This window comes from Lissotriton vulgaris, chromosome 4_1 (genome assembly GCF_964263255.1).
Source record: "Lissotriton vulgaris chromosome 4_1, aLisVul1.2, whole genome shotgun sequence".
Taxonomy (NCBI): Eukaryota; Metazoa; Chordata; class Amphibia; order Caudata; family Salamandridae; genus Lissotriton; species Lissotriton vulgaris.
This window is the reverse complement of record NC_141691.1, coordinates 252,047,580-252,065,751: the sequence shown is the minus strand read 5'-3', so window position 1 is coordinate 252,065,751 and position 18,172 is coordinate 252,047,580. Positions and strand designations below refer to the sequence as shown.

Below are 18,172 nucleotides of genomic sequence, written 5' to 3'. Positions count from 1 at the left end.
TGAAGATGGAGTAGAAGAAAGTAGAAGTGGTATTGAACGTTTGCAGCAAGTGTATGATAATGGTGATGACCAACCAGAGACTGAGCAATCACCTAATACTTCTAAAGTAGGAGACAGGCAATCGCCTTCTACTTCTTAAGTAGGTGAAGATGCAAGATTGATAGGTTGGACAACCGGAACATCTGCCTCCTACCTCCAAAGTAGATTGGGTCGAAATGTAATTAGACCAAAGAAATTACAGGATTTTGTTTGCAATTCTATATTGTTTCTTGCAGGTTTTGTTTTTATATATATATATATATATATATATATATATATGCTCTGCTGCTGCTTCGCTGGGGTCAGTTCATACAATAAAAGCTCTTTGCTTTTATATTCCATGTGGACCGCTTTCCTACAGTATGTTATATAATACTGGTGATTTATGGTGACATGTGGTGACTCGTGTTACGTTCATTATTGCATTTCATGCCTGGAGGGTCTAGTGAAGGGGTCTTTAAACTGGGTTCCCCCCTCCCCCAGGGTGCCTCAAGTGATCCTAGGGAGTACTCCAGGCTCAGGCCAAAACAATCATTATGCAGATAACCGTGCTCCACTGATATCCTAGCTGCGAGTATTTGTCAAAACGGAAAGGACTCCAAATATTCTTCTAAGCCCCCAGCCCCATTTCTAATAATCGCACTGTGGATACTTTTACATTAGTAAGTCTTACCTGACCAGAATAGTATGCTTGGCAATCATGTATTTGAATGCATTTAAATCGGTAACACAACTGAACGTCAATGTTCAAATACGTGTAGACCTATTTGAACATTTCCAATTTAATAGAATGATTGTGAAATGTTTTCTGAGGGGGCTCATATTGACCCCCCTCAAAATGGGGGGTGCAGCATTACTAAGTTTGAAGACCACTGGTCTAGTGTATGCCGTTTTGAATCTTGCACTGCTTAGGAGAAACAAGTATTACTTCGGGATCTGCATAATAAGCACAGTAATTATGATTAATGTTATTTTGGTCTATGTTTTATATACAATTTATTATATATTTGTGTATAATTCTGTGTGGGGTTTCTTTTGTGGTGTATGTATTGTGTTACTGGTGTGAGTGTGCTGCACTAACGCTTAACACATTGCCTCTGATGATAAGCATGACCCTTCTGCGCCAGGCTACCAAGTGATGAGCACAGGTTATCTTTGGTGTGTAAGTTATCTGACTAGAGTGATGGGTTCTGCCTGGCTTAGGTGCATACCCTAGCCACCCAGAAACTCAATTGCTAACCCTCAGCATGCAGACATTTGTAATATGTCCCTTCCTTTAATGACTATTTTCTCCATAAGATATTCTGAAAGTAATTAGGTTAACTTTCTCTTTATTTAGATTCTGCTTGTTCACCGATTGGATGACCATAATTTATTCTCATATATTCCAATATTTGTACCTCTTTGGCTCTCATTAATAACCTTAATGGCAACAACGTTTGGACAGAAAGGAGGAAATCATTGTAAGTATCAATGGTATTTTAACATTAAAGAGTCCAGAGAGACGTCATTAATGTTTGTCTTGCTTGTGCATTATCACATTTAATGTATTTCATGATGACTGCTCTAAGGTGGGCTTTGGTGTCACGTATTGTATCACAGGGATCTTGCACTTAAAAATATATCACCAATTCTTTCTAGTTTGATGTCAGTGATGTGGCATTAAATCACAGGGATGGACAGACAATAACTAAACAGCGAATCTGTGGCTTGTACCATGTATATTGAAAATACAACCTGTTGGTTGTAATTTTAGTGAAACATCTAAGGATGTTTCAGAAACAAAATACTTTATGGAAGTGTTAATGCTTTCATGCGACAAAACGGGATCTCCTGTGGCTCATTTACGAGATGGGTGTGCTACCTTTGCATCACAGGCAGTGCGTAGGGAGATTGTTACATTGTAGGAATTGCATTGTGAGTCATTACCTTGTACGCAGGTTTTACCATTCATATCAAGCCATGAGTATGAGTAATATAAACACACACACACATATCTATCTATCTATCTATCTATCTATCTATCTATCTATCTATCTATCTATCTATCTATCTATCTATCTATCTATCTATCTATCTATCTATCTATCTATCTATCTATCTATCTATCTATCTATCTATCTATCTATCTATCTATCTATCTATCTATCTATCTATCTATCTATCTATCTATCTATCTATCTATCTATCTATGGTCGCCAGTAGGTAGTTGTAGTTAGGACCTATTTTCCATAGGAAATCCGCAACATTCTATTCCCAATAACTTTGGCGCCGATTGACAAATCTTCGCAAAATTTTCAAAACTTATGGCGCGCTCCACTCGTGAAAGTTTCACGGTGATTCGTCAAGTGGGGGCGAGATAAAAGGGGGAGGGTCCCAAAACGTGTTCTCCCCATGCAATTTCCCATAGGAAATCCAGCTACAGCCCGAACTGCTGAATGGAATTACACCATATTTGGTAAACAGGCAGCCCTTGGTTCAGAAATGGCGTAAATACGATCAGTAGTTGCTGAGAAATTAAAAAGTAAAAACCCATATACATCTAGGGCCGCGGATCCTCCCGAGCATGAGCTTTATGCTAATTGGCTGTCAACACTTCAAACCAGGAAGTGTTGGCAGAAAACGCAAAAAGGGGGCAGGGAAGAAACCCCCTGAACCCCTAGGCCTGCTCAGGGGGTCCCACAAGGACCCCAAAGGCCAGAAAAAAGTTTTGTGTCTTTTTAAATCGTGGGATGCGCGTAGGATCCGCGCATCCTACCTTGGGGGGGAAAAGAAAGCACAGGCTCCCGCGCTTCGTTCCTAATTAGCCCCCTGGGGGGCAAGTCCCCGGGGCAGTGTTTATAATGTAATGGGGGCCCAGAGGGGCGCCCCGGGGACCGCCACCCCTGGGACTTTATAAAATTATGTGGGGGGGCTCTCAGTCCCTCCAACCCCGGGGACTGCCACCCCGGGGCTTTATTTACATATTTGCAGGGGGCTCACGGCCCCCCCGCAGCCCTGGGGCTTGTTAAAAAAATAAATAAACTACCTGTGTGGTGGGGCTCGAGCCCTCCCACACGCCCCAGGTACCGTCACCTCCCGAGGCACTAAATATTTAAAATGGGGGTCTGTTACAGAACCCCAAGCCCCGGGGACCACCACCCCCGGGGGTTTGAATTAAGTGGGAGGGGGGCTGCCCCCCCCCCCCCCTTCCCGAGCCATTGATGGCCCTGGGGACCGCCACACCCCAAGGTGGCTACTGCAGTGTCCCCGGGTGCCCACCTCCGGGACACTGCCCACCAGGTACCTCCAGTATGCATCAGGGAGCTGCGTTGCAGAGAGGTGTTCAGAGGCCAAGCCCCATTTCACAACACTCTGCAATGCAGCTCTGTGGCGCTTACTTGAGTGACATGGTGGGCTAGTTGGTCCCCAGGGACCCTCATGATTGAAGAGGAATTAATTCCCCAACTTAAAATGCACCAGGGGTGCGTTTGCACAGTGGTGAAGGAAGGGGGCGGGGCCTGAGGCGACGTGTGCAAACACACCCTGTGGCGCAATTTAAGTTGGGGAATTAATTCCTCTTCAATCCTGAGGTCCCCTGGGGGCCAACTAGCCCACCACGTACCTCCAGTAAGCGCCACGGAGCTGCGTTGCAGAGTGTTGTAAAATGGGGCGTGGCCTCTGAACACCGCTCTGCAACGCAGCTCCCGGGCGCATACTGGAGGTACCTGGTGGGCTCGTTGGCAACTTAAAATGCGCCACAGGGCGTGTTTGCACACATGGCACCTCAGACCCGCCCCCTTCCTTCACCATTGTACAAACATGCCCCCTGGCGAGTTGTACGTCGGGGAATTAATTCGTCTTCAATCCTGAGGGCTCCTGGGGGCCAACTAGCCCACCAGGTGCTTCCAATAAGTGACACTGCGCTGTGTTGCAGAGAGGTGACCCAGGCTGTGCCCCTTTTTACACCTCTCTGCAACGGCGCTTACTGGAGGTACTTAGTGGGCTAGTTTGACCCTAGGGACCCTCAGGATTCAAGGGGACTTAATCTCCCGACTTAAAACGGCCACAGGGCGCGTTTACACAGTGGTGAAGGGAGGGGATGGGGTCTGAGGTGACGAGCAAAAACATGCCCTGTGGCGCCTTTTAAGATGGGGAAATAATTTGCCTTCAATCCTGAGGGCCCTTGGGAGCCAACTAGTCCACCAGGTGCTTCCAGTAAGCGCCACTGTGCTGCGTTGCAGAGAGGAGGTCCAGGCCATGCCACTTTTTGCACTTCTCTGCAACGCAGCTCTTTGGCGCTAACTGGAGATACCTGGTGGGCTAGTTGGACCCAAGGGACACTCTAGATTCAAGGGGACTTTATTCCCCAAATTAAAACGACCACAGGGCGTGTTTGCATACGTCAGCTTTGCCCCCCCCCCTCCCTTCACCAGTGTGCAAACGCACCCTGTGGCGCGTTTTAAGAGGTAGTTTTAATCCCCCTGCCCTATTATGTACTAGAGGCTTACGAGGAGGTCATTCTAATCACAGGGGTACCTGAACGCATAGTGTTTCCTAGTGTATGTAGGTGTTTTAACTGTATTCTAAGTGTCTTTTAGCATAGCACTGGCTCTAGGACTGGTTAGTCGGAGTCAGTTACCACCAGCACCCATCTGAAACAATTGTAAATACTGCACCAAAACCAAACCACATATAAATTCACCCAGGCACTCTCCTTGCAGTACTCTAATCATTCAGTCAGTACCCAAGTACTCATGCACTGACCAAGGCCTTAGCACATGGACTGCTTCAAACCCCTATCCACTATGCATGCAGTCCTCTAACCACCTACACACTTGGCTTTCACACCTACAGTTCCCTAGTCAGTATCCATACATTTCCAGCAAAGACCCTGTCACTCCCCTTACACTCCTCTTCTGATCTATTCAACACCATATACTAATCCATTTACTGTGCCAAAACCCAACCAATTCATCCAGACACTCTCCTTGCAGTACTCTAATCATTCAGTCAGTACCCAAGTACTTATGCAGTGAGCCAGGCATTAGCACATGAACTGCTTCAAACCCCTATCCACTATGCATGTAGTCCTCTAACCACCTACACACTTATTATTATTATTATTATGTTTTTTATTATTATGTTTCTTATATAGCGCCAGAATCGACCCCCGAAGGGGTATCTCTGCGCTTGCCTTGGGAACCCGTCCTGGCTTTTCCCTGTGAGATAGCCCCTACAGGGCATCTCCAAGGTGAAAGCCAGGCATCCCACCGCGGGGGGCCATTGTGGAGATTAAGCAAGCTTAATGCCAAAAGTTGCAGAGTGTGAAACCATGATTAGGTCAGGCATCGAAGCGAGAATTATCGAGTCCATGGACATTTGAACTCAAGACCCTGCCGCGTCGGGAATTGAACCCTGGTCCCGGGTCTGACCTCTGCTTCAGGGTCTGCCTGCTCTAACCAGTGAGCCACACTTCTCCTCACACCTCACTTTCACACCTTCAATTCCCTAGTCAGTATCCATACACTCCAGCAACCATCCTGCCACTCCCCTTGCACTCCTCTAGTGAACCATTTAGCACCATGTACTAATCCATTCACTGCACCAAAACCCAACCACTTATAAATTCACCCAGGCACTCTCCTTGCATTCAGTCAGTACCCAAGTACTCATGCAGTGAGCCAGGCCTTAGCACATGAACTGCTTCAAACCCCTTTCCACTAAACATGCAGTCCTCTAACCACCTACACAATTGTCTTTCATACCTTCAATTCCCCAGTCAGTATACATACACTCCAGCAAACACCCTGTCACTCCTCTTGCACTCCTCTAGTGACCCATTCAGCACCATGTACTAATCCATTCACTACTCCAAAACCCAACCACTTATAAATTCACTCAGGCACTCTCCTTGCAGCATTCTAATTGTCAGTACCCAAGTACTCAGCCAGTAACACTGACAAAAAACACAATTTTAGTTTCAATATTTTATAAAACATTTTTATTTCCATTTATATTAAAAAATATAATGTAATTTAAAAAAAAGAATATGTAAAAATAAACGGTTAAACTGTAGAAAATCAGTATTAAAAAATACATATAACTATTATCACACGTAAAAATTATAATTTAAAAAAACCTTTGAAATTCACTGCAAAAACCATATGTTTCAGACAGGTTATAGTTAGGAATTAGCATTTAAAAAACTTTAGAAATTCACTAAAAAAAACATAGGTTTTTAGGGCTGTTATAGTTAGCTGGACATTTCACTCGTACAAAACCATTGAAATTCCTCCGTTATAGTTAGTTCTGCTAACTATAACTTGTGCGCCCGCAATCTACTGCTGATGATGTCACATATTGCATCATTCATGACATGGTCAGTGACATCACTGATGACATCTCAAATGGCCCCCCTCCTGGAGCCCTTGATGGCCCTGGGGACGGATACCCTGTAGCGGGAATTCCGTTCTCCTACAGAACTGTGCATAGAGACCTGGAACCTCGGTGAATTAGGATGGCCCAAAACTCACCTCAGTACCCAAAATCCCCTTACCGAGCTAGCTACAGTGTCTCATTGGTCATAACAAACTCCCAATGCTTAGACAGACCAGAACTTCGATTACCTCAGGTATCGTGGAACACATGAACACTCTTTCGTTATATAATCATTGCAAACCAGAACGTGGAGTAAATGAGGACACGTGCATATTTGAAATATTTATTTACTAATGCAGGGTTCTCAAACGCAATATCTTGTACAATACTAGCAAACATATTATAAGCAACAAAGTTATCAGCATAGTTATTAGTCCATAAAAGGCGAATGGTGACAGCATACTAAGATCCTGAAATGAATAGGAATTAACAACACCTAATTCTCACCCTCCCTATTTAGCGTAGTATTTTATATCTATGAAGGTCTCATTTGGGTTTTAGCAGGGCGGGCCCATACCTCAAAATCTCAGTGGCAGAGGATCACATCATCTTCCACCAGCTCTATGCATGAGAAGCACCATCAAGTGTGTTACGTGTGTGTTCAGCACAACAATATAAAACCCGCCTAGAGCCAGATTTTGGCAGCAGCATGTGTGTTATGTCTATGGGGGTGCGAAGATCAGACCTAACAACAACATTGTGTCGAGTTATCCTTGGAGCCTTCAGCACTCACTGTTCAGACAGTGTACCGAGCAAAACTGATATCAGAGCAATAACATATTATTTCTCAAGTAAATCACGAAGCTCTTCTGGGTTGAAAGCTAAAACAACAATTATGTGTCGTGTGCAAAATGAAGCAGAAAGGAAAAATGGCGTTTAAACATTTAATAAGCTCATGCTAACTTAACACAGTATATAGAAAAGAATTAGCTATATGACAACCCCCTAGGGCCGGCTCCTGCAGTGTCGCGGGGCTGCCCACCCCCGGGACACTGCAGTTTGCTATGGCAGGGCGGGAACCTCGCAGCTCCCGCCCTGCCATAGCAAACTCTGCTTTGGTTTTTGGAAGAGAGAGCAGGAAACCTGCTCTCTCTTCCAAAAACCAAAGCTGATTGCTTTCCACACGGGGAGCTGCATCTTAGCAGCTCCCCATGTGGAAAAGCAATGTCAGCTCCCGCGGGGAGCCGGCTGTGACCGTGGGGGCATTGGGGCTCCCCCCACGGTCCCCAACGAGGTGGCCAGGCACCGGAGGATGGGGTCCCCGGGACCAGAAGTGGCCAGGGAGTGTGGCCACGCGGCCCCCCTCCCCAATAATATATATATATTCATATTTTTTTTTAAACACCCAAAGGCCGGCCCCGGGGATGGGGTCCCTGGGGGCATGCCTTAGGAGGGGGGCCCGCCGCCCCCCTCTTTAATAATATTTTTTTTAAATGGCCATGCCCCGGGGCCCGAAATTGGCCATGGGAGGGGGGGCCCCCTTCCCGTTAAAACGTTTTCATCCCCAGGCCCCAAAAAAGTAAAAAGAAGGGGGGCTACACAGCCCCCCTTCCAAAAAACGAAGACACAAGCTCGTGCCTAGGCCCCGCCCCTCATGGAAACACTCCGCTAACGTGCCCTGTTGCGTGTTTTAAATTGTGCAATTAATTCCCCTTCAATACTGAGGGTCCCTGGAGGCCAACTAGCCTACCAGGTACCTCCAGTATGCGCCAGGGAGCTGCGTTGCAGAGAGGTGTACAGAGGCCACTCCCCTTTTTACACCACTCTGCAACGCAGCTCTGTGGCACTTACTGGAGGTAAGAGGTGGGCTAGTTGGCCCCCATGGACCCTCAGGACTCAAGGGGACTTAACCCCCGATTTACAATGCACCAATGGGATGCGTTTACAGCAGTGGTGCGGGGAGGGGGCCTGGCCTGATGTCACAAGTGTGGAAACGCACCCTGTGACGCGTTTTAAGTTGGGGAATTAAGTCCCCTTTAATCCTGGGGGTCAACTAACCCACCTGTTAAGTCCAGTAAGTGCTACAGAGTTGCATTGCAAAGAGGTGTAAAATGGGGAATGGCCTCGGACCACCTCTTTGCAATGCAAGTTCTGTAGTGCTTACTGGAGGGACATGGTGGGCTGGTTGGACCCAGGGACTCTCAGGATTCAAGGGGACTTAATCCCCCAACTTAAAACGTGACACAGGGCGCCTTTGTGCAGTGGTAAAGGGAGTGGGCGGGGCCAGAGGTGACATGTGCAAACACGCCCTGAGGCGCGTTTTAAGTCTGGTAATTAAGTCCCCTTGAGTCCTGAGAGTACCTGGGTCCAACTAGTCCACCATGTACCTCCAGTAAGCACCACAGAGCTGCATTGCAGAGAGGTAGTCTGAGGCCAGGCCTCATTTTATACATTTCTGCAGTGCAACTCTGTGGCACTTACTGGACATACCTGTTGTTTAGTTAGCCCCCAGGGACCCTCAGGACTCAAGGGGACTTTATCCCCTAACTTAAACTAACAGGGTGTGTTTGCGCACATGTCACCTCAGGCCCCACCTCCCTTCCCTAGTGTATGTAGGTGTCTTCACTGTATTCCAAGTGTCTTTTAGCATAGCACTGGCTGTAGGCTTGGTTAGTCAGTCAGTTACCACCAGTACCTGTCTGAAAAAGTTGTGGGCACAGGATGATTTTGCCTACCAGGCCTCTTTCTGCTCTTCTGTTGGTTCTTTCTGCACGTCTTGCTTCTTCTTGCACTTTTCTTAGTCTTTGTGGATTTCTGTTGCCTCTTTCTGCTTTTCTTTTGCTTCTTTCTGTGCTTTTTTCTTCTTTTTTCACATGTCCAACCTCTGTTGGCATAGTTAGAAACTAGCATTTAAAACACCTTTGAAATTCACTGAAAAAAACATAGGTATCAGGCACGTTATAGTTAGAAATTAGCATTTAAAAAGCCTTGGAAATTCACTGAAAAAAACAGAGGTTTCAGGGGCGTTCTAGTTAGTTGGACATTTCACTCGGACAAAACCATAGAAATTCCCCCGTTATAGTTAGTTCAGTATAACTATAACTCGCGTGCCCGCAGTACACTGCTGATGACGCCATATATTACATCACTCATGACATGGTCTGTGACATCACTCATGACATAAACCATGACATCACTCATGCCATCTCAAATGACATCACTGTTCAGGGGGTCCTTGTGGGATCCCCTGAACAGGCCTATGGGGTCAGGGTGTTTCTACCCTGCCCCCTTTTCGCCTTTTGCGCATTTTTTTTTTATAGGTCTCTTGTGCCTTGGTTCTACCGAGGCACAAGATGGCTGCCAACACTTCCTGATTTGGAGTGTTGACAGCCAATTTGAATACAGCTCGTGCACGGCAGGGTGCGCTTAGGATGCGCGGATCCTGCGCGGCCATAGATATATATGTACATTTAAATGTGATTTTCTCAGGAACCATTAAATGGATTTATACTATTTAAGCAAAAGGCACAAGTCTGAACTAAGGACTACCTCTTTGCCAAATTTGGTGTAATTCCGTTGAACGATTCCTGTGGAAAATTCTTTTCGTTGCCTACCTACTGTAGCAGCTCTAAAGGTACTGCCCCCCTGGAGGCTTCCACCTCTTTCCAGTGACAGCAGTTACAACATCCCTCCACAAGAAGTTGTTTTGAAGGCACCTACAGAGGCTACAGTTCCAAAGGAAGAGGCAAAGTTGGTTCCCACAAGAGAGCAGCCCCAGCCAAACAGTGACTTGCCTCTCCTTTCCCCGATGACCGTGCATGTGACTGGGGTTGACTTCTAGAGTTTCTCCACAAAAATGGCAGCAAATCTCCTCAGACCATTGTTAGTATATATCACACGCCAATGTTACTGTTAGAAGCCTACTTCCACTCCTCCCAACATACAACCCTGCAGACCCATCCTTTCCCTGCCACACCAACGTCTCCTTCCGTAAGAAGTAGACGTGCTCCTCCTCAAGGGTGCCATGGAGCCACTGCCATTTCTCTTACAAGGGAGAGCGGTGTACTCCCTCTACTTTTTCATTCCCAAAAAAGACTGGGCCCTCTGGCCTATCTGGACCTCCGACCCCTCAGCGAGTGCATCCTGTCAGAACACTTCCACATGGTCACACTACTGGATGTCATACCACTACTGCAAGAAGGGACCTTCTTGCCTGCCTTTGACCTCATGACTCCTACTTTCACAACCCAATTCACGCAGCTAACCATCGCTACCTCCAGTTTGTGGTAAGTGGCAAACATTATCAGTTCAAAGTGCTGCCCTTCGCGGTCACTACTGCCCCGACGGTGCATACAAAGTGCTTAGCGGTGGTAGCCACACATCTGAGGTGCACAGATATACATGTTTTCCCTTACATGGATGACTTGCTGATCAAGAGCGCACCTTACCCTCAGTGCCAAGCCCATACTCAGGTTACCAAACACCACCCACATGCCCTGGGGTTCCCTATCACACCAAAAGTCCCATCTCCAACTTCTTATAATACAGACCTATCTAGGGATGCCCTCAACTCACTGGTGGGCAGGGCCTATCCCAGTCCTGCAAGGGTGCAAACCTTCCAGGCATTGCTCCCTCTTTTTCAGCCAGATCACCACTTCACGTTCAGAACAGTCATGCACCTTCTCTGCAAGACGGCCTCCTGCATTGCTGTATTACTCCACACCAGGTTACACATGCGCCCATTGCAAGAATGCTTAGCCCAACAATGGTCTCAAGCGGAGGGTCACATGGAAGATCTGGTGTTGATCAGGGGTACCGTGTATAGCTCTCTTCAGTGGTGGAAGACCACCAACCTTTTGCATGGTTGCCCTTTCTCAACACCCCCTCCATCCATTCTGCAGATCACCATGGACGCTCCCCTCACAGTAACGGGGTGCATTTACACTGCCTCATTGTCCAAGGTCTGTGGTTCTCATCACCAGGGTTGCTACATCAATTACCTAGAACTATTGGCCATTCAACTAGCACTGACAGCCTTCTATTATCACATACAGGACAAGATGGTCCTCGTTTCCATCGACAACATTACCACTGTGTATTATTTAAGGCAAGGCGCCACACACTCCCTTCAGCTGTCGTCGTTGGCTCCGAGCATTTAGCAGTGGGCACTCCACCACAGAATCCGTCTGCTGGCGAAACACCTTCCGGGAGCGAACAGTGACTTTGCAGACCTCAGCGGATGCAACAAGTCCATGAGGGGGAACTCCACCTGTAAGTCCGCCTCCGTACTTCCGCTGGTGGCAGATTCCTGACGTAGACCTTTTTGCCACTTCAGAAATCTCAAAATGCCCAAGCTTTGCTTCTAGGTACTCATACCCACAGTCCATGGGCAGTGAACTATGGATGAACTTGTCAGGGACATTTGCCTGTGCTTTTCCACCTTTCCCACTTATTCAGTTTGTGGTTCAGGGGCTTTGACAGATGCTTTTCACCCTTATCCTAGTGGGTCCCAACTGTTCAGGCAGCCTTTGTTCACCACCCTCCTCAAACTCTTGATAGTTCCACACACGAGGCTCCCCAGCAAACGGGACCTTCACACGCAAAATCATGGAGAAATCAGGCACTCTGACCCAAGGACACTCAACCATGCGATTTGGCTCCTGAGGTCCTAGAGTTTGGATATCTGTACCTTACTCCAGAATGCATTAACAGTATTAAGGAAGCACGCAGAACTGCGCCTGCGATACTACAAAGTTTGAACGATTTTTCCAATACTGCCTATCATGACTTATTTACCCTGTAGCAGCAACTGTCCAGGACATTATTTGTTACCTCATACACTTACAGACCTCTGGCCTAGCCTACACCTCCATTCAACTCCACTTAGCTACATTGGCTGCCCACCTTCAAAAACAGAGAACACACATGCCTATTCAGGATCCCTGTTATCAAAGCTTTTATGGAAGGTTTCAAACAAGTAATTCCTCTATTGGTCCCTGACCCCAGTAAAGAGTATAAACCTTTTTCTCACTAGACCCGTGGACCCTTCTTTTGAACCCCTCCACTATTGCCCCCTTCAATTCCTCTCCTGGAAGGTGGCATTCATTTTCACTATATCCTCTCTCATGTGTGTCTGTGAGCTCCAAGCTTTAACATGGAAAAAACCCTTCTTGCAAGTACACAAACAGTGCAACACGAAATACCCATGGTCTGATCAACACTGTCTGTAATCCTTGCCTATCTTCATAGCAGTGGGAAGCATCCAGTGATGCTTTCCTTCCCTTCCACTGTCAAAATGCTCTCTGGCATTGGATGGAGAAAAGGTGGGCAGACTACAAAATGCAAATACAAATTTTGTCCTAGACACCTGATATATTGGACGTTGAAGACCTGTTGAGTGCACAAGAGTAATCCAGGCATACCATGAACCAATAGAGATGGAGGCAGTCGAGATTTAATTATTCAAGCAGGAGATGCAACATCTACCAATCTCTGGGTCAAGGAGAAAGTCTATGCCGTGTACACAGGGCATGCTTCAAGGTCAGTCCCAGGCCCACAAATACCTTGCACAAATGCACTTCACGTTGAGTCTGGAGCTGAGCCAGAAAAAACAAACCTTCAGGTCAACCAGCAAACTTGTGGCTTGAGAGATAGCGTAATTCAGGGGGGCAGTGTAGTATCATTAGGTTAACCTTTATAGAGTGGAAGATGAGAACAACTTTTATTCGAAACCCTGTCAAAAACTGACAGCAGTTCACTAACTTACAATGCTTAAGGTTATGCTGAGGTAGGCAACAGAAAACTTAAAAAGCTGGTGAAGTCTAAGGTGGTCTCGCCAAGCGTGCAAAAAACTACAAGCTTGCTCCAGATGCCTCAGCTTACATAAGAGGGGTAGATAATTCTGGACTTGCTGGGGGGGCCATGCTGCCCACAGCAGGGCTTCTACTCAGGATAGACTCCCCGCCTATTAAAAAGTTAAAACAAGCATTTACAATGCAATGGTTTCGCCTTTGGAAAAGTTTGAGCTATTGGCATTGTAAATGACAAAATTTGTATTTATGTGTTGGTTTTGAAAACAGATAAATAAATGGCATTGTCATTTACAATGGCAATAGCTTAATCTCTCGCAAATGCGATTTGTATTGCAACTATTTCAGTTATCATTTTGCACTACCATGAAAACTGGCTTGTGCATTTACTCCTACAGAAGAGTATCAAGAGGACAGTCAGCAGGCGTCCCTGTAGGAGGTAGTGTATTCAAGACTGTGCAATACATACAATACATGCTCCCTTCCCAACTCACTTGGTCTCGAACGCCCAGTCATACACTGCACCACCATACATTGCGACACAAATCTGGACATACATTAAAACGAAAAACCGCCCGTTTGTCTATAGTTGATTGTACTCGGTGGCCTTGAGAGAGGAAGCAGAACTGTGGTGAAACTGCTGGGTTTGTGGGTACGAGGGAGGAGAGAAGTCGTATTTGTGACAAATTCTGGGTGTGGGCAAAGGAGCTGGGAAGACCTGGCACAAGAGTGGAGGAACGGCAGGGATGACGGGGGCAGTACATGATGCCGGTCGAGACGCCATGGTAAGAAGCACGGTTGCATCACTCTGCACGTGGGTGGCCGGCATGCAGGGCTGTACCCCTATGTCGGAAGCAGAGTTGTATCATCCAGCGCTTGTATTGCTACCTGTGCTCTGCTGAGATGCAGGGCCGCACTCCCCCCCTCCCCCCCCCAGGTTGCTTAGGTTGGATGCAACAAGCTAGGACTAGAATCTGCCGTGGCACATGACATGGGCCCACTTGGTCCAGTTGAATAGAACTCCTGGGTGTATTACTGAAAACGTCAACTTAGAAAGTAAATATACCAGAGGACTTTGTGTAGCTAAGCTAGAACCCCCTCTGTGCTCGTTAGTATACACAGAGCTCAGAGAAAGCTGCTGTTGTCTGGCCGCCTGAGATGGATCCTGTGACCCGCCACATGTCCATCCACGGAGTGTCTAAAGTGAAGGCCTGTGAGTGGAACTGCGCACTGGATGGTACAGAACGGAAATATTGTCGTAAAAATATCGACTAACCTAAATATCGCTGCAAAAATATCTACAGGAAGAAATATCGATGACAAAAATATAGTCTGACCAGAATATCGACAGACAGGTAAGTAATATCGATAACATTAATATAGTTGTAATAAATATCGTTTACAAAAACATAGTTTACAAAAATATCGTTTTTTAAATAATTATAAGTAATGTAGTGTTTTTAATGAGTATTTGTAGTCAAAGTAGTATTTTATTAGTTAATAATGTATTTTATGTTGAATTTAGTATTAATAGTTCCGTAGCGGGTTGTGGGTTTATAGGGGAGTAGGGTGGGAAGTAATTTAAATATAATAAATTAATAGAATTAATGTTTTAAATGAATATAAATAGCGTAATAAATAATAGTTAATTAATTTAAATTAGTTAATTGATTAATAATTATGTAAATAATTATGTTAATTTTAGGTGTGTGTACTGGCATTGTTTAGTGAAAATGTAGTAAATTAATTACATTTTAATTGAATAATTATTTAATTAATGATTAATTAAATAAAAATAAAGATTTGTTATTTTATAAATGACTAAATACATTTAGTAATTTTTACACCTACACTATTCAACGCTTTCCCTACTGTTGCACCTTCTGGAGTGGGAATAGTAATTTTTACCCCTATGCTATCCAACGCTTTCCCTACTGTTGCACCCTCTGTAGTGGGAATAGTAATTTTTACACCTACACTATTCAACGCTTTCCCTACTGTTGCACCTTCTGGAGTGGGAATAGTAATTTTTACCCCTATGCTATCCAACGCTTTCCCTACTGTTGCACCCTCTGTAGTGGGAATAGTAATTTTTACCCCTACACTATCAAATGTTTTAACAAATAATATATTGTATATTTTAATTATATGTATGTATTATTGTTGCTATATAAAGTAATGTGTTAAATATATGTATATGTACACATTTATTAAGTTTATAATGAAAAAGTGTGGTTAATTTGTTTTAAATAGTTAAAAAATAAAAGTAATGTAATGTATTTTGTTAATAGTACTTATATTTATTATTTAATGTAATTTTAATTAATTTAAAAAGTCAATATTTTTTACATCTATATTATTTACGATATTTTTGAGTAGATATTTATGTAATTACCTGTTTAAGTATAGGGTGTCGATATTTTTGTAAACAATATTTTTACAACTATATTTATGTCAACTATATTTTTGTAATCGATATTTCAACACCCTACCGCACTGGATCTGAGCATGGTGGAGTTTGCATGTGAGTGGGAGGAGACCGGTAATGTGTGAGGGTACTGAAACTGGATGTAGGAGTGGTGCAGCCAGGCAGGGGATGTGAAAGAGCTAGGTTTGGGCAGGGGATGTGAGAGAGCTAGGGTTGGGCAGTGGTTGTGAGAGTGGTGGAGCTGGGCCATGCATGTGAGAGTGGTGGACCTGGGCAGTGATGTGAGGGCATTGAAGCTGGGTGTTGGAGTGCTGCGGGCGGACAGTGATGCATGAGAGGTAGGGTTGGACAGTGATTGTGTGGGTGGTAAGGTGGGCAGTGGATGTTAGGGCATTGAAGCTGAGTGTTGGGAGTTGTGCGGATGGACAGTGGGTGCATGAGAGGTAAGAATGGACAGTGATTGTGTGGGTGGTGAGGTGGGCAGTGGATTGAAGGGCTCCGAACCTGGGTACTGGAGTGTATTGAACCAGATGCTCAGGTTTACGAAGTGACAATGTAGAGGTGAGCCACAGCGAAAGGCTCGAAAAATAGAACTTACTTTATTTGCACTACGGATAGTGTGGGATTGGTAAGTCTCACCGCCCCCCTGGCTCACACCATTCCAATCAAACTGTCATCAACCAGACACGGACCTGAAGTCCGCATGGGAAAGTGCCCCCTAGAGGAAGAATCAAGAACACTTTGGCCCCTAGGGCACTTAAGTTTGGCAGCGAGTGGTTTCTTTTTTAGGGAAACGGGGGAGCTTATTGGTTGAAAAGGAAACTGCTGCAAGATGGTACTGCTGGGGGCTCTCGTCCTCAAGGTGGTGGCCAACTCATGAGAGGTGCTCCACGTGGGAGAGGACTCTGCACATGCGTAGAACTGCACGGGCACACATCACGGCGCGTGGAATCTCTCCAAAGAGGTACACTGGAGGGCGAGGAGGACGCAAGAACTGCTGCTTCCAAGGTGAGGCTGCTGGTGGGAAGCGAGGGGCTCTACCGGGCGAGGAAGAACTCTCTCCAGGTCTCTGGGAATGAAGGCTGCATGTGAGGGTGCAGCTCTCACATGCTCAGCGCCCAGATCCACTGACTGCATGTCAGAGAGTGGGGCACACATGGAGAATAGTGGAATTTGGGGTGAGCTGAGGATAGGACAGAGCTTGAGCAGCTGGTAGGGCTGGCGTAGTGCAGGGTTTGCAGAGAGGTGAAAGTGATATGAAGGGCTGAGGCGGCGCAAAGAGCAGGAGCTGCAGCTGCAGACAGACATTCAGGGAGGAACGAAAACTGCTGAGAGGAAGGTGGACGGTGAAAAGCCTCAGAGGAGAGGTTCCAGCTTTGAAAAGGGGTCTTTCCAAACATACACTGGCTGGCTGTGCCGCTAAACAACATGCGCGTTTCGATCACTCAAACCACGTAAAACCCTTACGATCTTCAGTGTGCGCATATTTGTAACGTCCCCCAACCTTCACACCACCAATTACGAAAGAAGTACACTTAACAAGTTTGCGGTATTCAACGGTAGAGCGCATCTCAGATTGACTTCCAAACGTTTAAAGTCGTGTATGCAAATGCATACACGTACCTACTATCGGTGACAGGAGCCAGGTTGGACATGTTCTTTTATTTATTTGATGCTTTTTATATTGCGCGGACTTTACCCGGCGTCAGAGCGCTTCACAATAGGATTAGAAATGATACATGAAGTGAACATTACAAGTGAGCATGTTACAAAAGCAAACGTTACGTTACATGGGGCAATAGTGACAATTGTGCATGTATAAAGAGCAAACAAAACACAAGAGGTAGCAAACGGTACGTTACAATAGGAACAAGTCGCTGAGCCGCTGTATGTTGATAGGCGCTTCCGGCTGCAGGCTGCCCACCACCGTTTGCGGACTCCCGGCCATATCTGGGGGGGCTCCTGCTGCGTCTCGCCTCGCAGTCTACAGCCGAAGCGCGGCGTTGGGGCAAGAGAGGCTCCGAAGCGATCCTCGCACCCATGTCCCACTCGATGAGCACGGACTGCTTCTTTCGACGCGGGGCGGGATCGGAGCTTGCATTTTCGCCAGGGTGGGGGTGGGGGGGGGGGTTCGCTGCTCACACGCAGCTGGCGGCTCTCTATTTCTGGCATGCCTGCTGCCTCCGGCCGCGTGGCCCTGCACAGCTGCGGGCTCAGGTGGAGGAGGTCTCGGAGGAGGCGAGCGAGGCCTTATTGTGCCATTCACCTCAGAAGCCCGCTTCCCCGGTCTCTTCACGCTCCCCCCGGAGCCCCGGTTGTGCACCTCGATGAAGAGGGGATTGATTAAACACAGCGCCCTGTTGCTCTGGCTGCAATCCAGGTCTGCGTCCTCACAGGGAGAGCCGTCCGGCTGGTGTGAGGAAGGATGCCGCAGAAAGAGAAAAAAAATAAACACACCCACCGCATCACTCACCCTTGTAGATTCTTTCCAAATTCAGGTCGGTAGCTCCTGCCCATTGCACAAACTGCGAGCGCC

At 46.3% G+C, this 18,172-nt stretch overlaps 1 protein-coding gene across 1 annotated transcript in view; it reads left to right on the top strand.

Moving 5' to 3' along the window:
• Positions 1 to 18,172, top strand: part of TMEM185A (transmembrane protein 185A) — a 117,632-nt gene that overhangs the window by 90,611 nt on the left and 8,849 nt on the right. Inside the window, exon 6 of the mRNA XM_086918609.1 lies at positions 1,379 to 1,502. Coding sequence (XP_086774735.1) covers positions 1,379 to 1,502 — 124 coding nt within the window. The remainder of the gene's footprint in view (positions 1 to 1,378; positions 1,503 to 18,172) is intronic.